This window comes from Quercus lobata, chromosome 7, assembly GCF_001633185.2.
Source record: "Quercus lobata isolate SW786 chromosome 7, ValleyOak3.0 Primary Assembly, whole genome shotgun sequence".
In the NCBI taxonomy this organism is placed as follows: Eukaryota; Viridiplantae; Streptophyta; class Magnoliopsida; order Fagales; family Fagaceae; genus Quercus; species Quercus lobata.
In genome coordinates, this window is record NC_044910.1 from 13403332 (window position 1) to 13405756 (window position 2425).

General features: G+C 32.3%; 1 protein-coding gene across 1 annotated transcript; it reads left to right on the top strand.

The window, feature by feature from the left end:
* Positions 1–1407: 1407 nt before the first annotated feature.
* Positions 1408–2136, top strand: LOC115951625 (zinc finger protein KNUCKLES-like). The gene has a single exon (XM_031068794.1). The coding sequence runs from the start codon at positions 1408–1410 to the stop codon at positions 2134–2136; it is 729 nt and encodes a 242-aa protein (XP_030924654.1).
* Positions 2137–2425: the final 289 nt, after the last annotated feature.

The window sequence follows — 2425 nt, forward strand, 5'->3', positions numbered from 1 at the left end:
TTTAATAAAAAAAAAATTTAACCGCTTGTGTCATTAAAATTTCTTTGACCTTTTGATATTTTTGTTTCAATTGTTTCCAAAGTGACAAAATATGAGGAAAAATATATATATTTTGAATTATTATTATTATTATTATTATTTTTGAAATAAAAGTAATTTTCATATACTAAAATTTGTGAAAAAAAACCATATAAATTCATTCTCATAAACAATTAATGCACTAGTTATTGATAATAATATATGCATTTACTCCATTGGCATATCTAAATGAACTATTACCTTGACATTAATGCAACATTTGGTGATGAAAGTCTAAATGAAGAGAACCTCAACGAATACGTTATATAGTAAAAGTTTCCGCTATATATATATATATTTATATATATTTTTTGGGTCTTGATATCTTTCACATAAATCACTCTCACAGACACTCACAGAGACAACATCTACCTACAAAAATACTACACCTCTTTAAGGTCCCTAAGGAAGAACCAGAAGCAATTCGACTTGTTTGGTAACTGGCCAGAATAAACATCACACAAGAGAAAAAAGGTTTGGTTCATATAGACTTATCTTCCGAATTTTGGTTCAACTATATTTTGATCCTTGAAAAATTTAAAATGTTTCGATTTTATTATTTCATCTATTTTCCTCTAAAGTTATTCCAGGACAGAGTAAGAAATGTTACATACCTATCTTCTAGGCTTCTAGCACTCTACAAGACTACAAGGACAAACACCATGTTGCTAAAACAAGTCACCATGTATAGTACAATCCTGAGTTCATGCTAATGAGTTGTGCTGAGAGGTTTAAAAGTATTACTCTTAGATTATCATGGACTTAGTTTATTTTATTTTTTTCATTTTTGGGCATAAAAGAATTGATTTATTACTACACTGCCTATCTAACTAGAGTGTTGAAGAAGTCCAAATTGACCAAAATACTCGAAAAATAAAATATTTTACATTGAAACAAATGCAGTTTTAATAACAAATGTCATGGTGCAGTATTTTATCTTAGTTTATTTGAAAATTCATGATCTCATCTTTTCACCATGGTGTCATCATTTCCCCAATTTCTAACCATATATATCTCTTGGAGAGATGACAACAACACAGTCCAAAGCAACACAATCCATCATGCAATATTGGTATGATGGTCATTTTACAAGTATAAGTTTTTGTGGGGTGAGATTCAAGTCACTTGGTTAGAGATTCATATATACTTAAATTAGGTTAGAGCAGAATTTCTTAAAAAAAAAAAAAAAAAAAAAAAAACCCTTAGAATTCTTCTATAAGTTACCATTTAAATTTAACCAACCATTTATATCTATCACCATATATGTTTCATAATTGTGACGTGCACTTTCAGACTCAGAAGGTTTAGTAGCTGTCTCCAAGTTTAGTCATGGAAACAAAAAGTGACTGCGTTTGTCATCCTGCCATATCAAGCACCTCGACATTTAAGCAAATTCCCCACAACGATGCTGAAGCCAAGGGTAAAGAAAGAGAGGTTGAAAAAGAAGCTGAAATAACATATATAGAAGCAAATAACCTTTCAGACCTGAAGCTTTCTAACAGCAAGGTGAACTCTCCTTCTAGACTGTCAATGGCATCTTCAAACGGGGTTCACAAAACAAAGGCGAAAAGGAGGCATTTCTCATGCAAATTTTGCAGCCAAATGTTCCCTAGTGCCCAAGCATTAGGTGGCCACCAAAATGGTCACAAACATGAAAGAGCCTTGGCTAAAGAATTGAAAAGAATAGTGGATATGCCTTCTATAAGGCACATAGACAGTAGCTATCTAGGCATGGTAACTCTTCCTCTTGAACATTCATTCACTGGAAATCTAGGGATGCATATGCACTTAATGAATCATCAATCTACTTACCCTAGGCCCCATCCTCTACCTGGTTATAGATTTGAAAAGCAGTCAATGCCAAGTACTAAGAGCCTGCAATCCAGCATGCCCCAACTGATGACGGAGGATTATTCTGATGGAATGAAGAGCTTCAACAGGAGGGCCATGTTTCATACTTTGGGGGGTCCTTCTGGTTGTGAGGACCAGCAAAAGGGTATAGAATTGAAGAATGAGCAGCATGATCCTATGGGGCTTGACTTATCTCTTAAGCTTTGATTTATGTTTGTAGTTTTTGATTTTGCATTGTTGTACGTGAATGAATTATGAATAATTAACTATTGATTTCCTGTAATTAAATGCATGCTTGTCATCTTATTATATAATTAAATAAATTTGGAATAAGTTCTTTCAAAGTTTAATGAACAGTTCATTTTTTAATTTTGCATTGTGTGATTCTCAGGAATATGTCATTATATAATAATGTTGTTTAATGTATATTTTGTTGTTGTTGTTGTTTTTTTTTTTTTTTTTTTTTTTGAGAGAGAGTTTCAACCTATGGCGTCCG

What these genes read in the sequence shown, in the direction of transcription:
- LOC115951625 (XM_031068794.1), top strand. Translation starts at nt 1,408, where the DNA reads ATGGAAACAAAAAGTGACTGCGTTTGTCATCCTGCCATATCAAGCACC.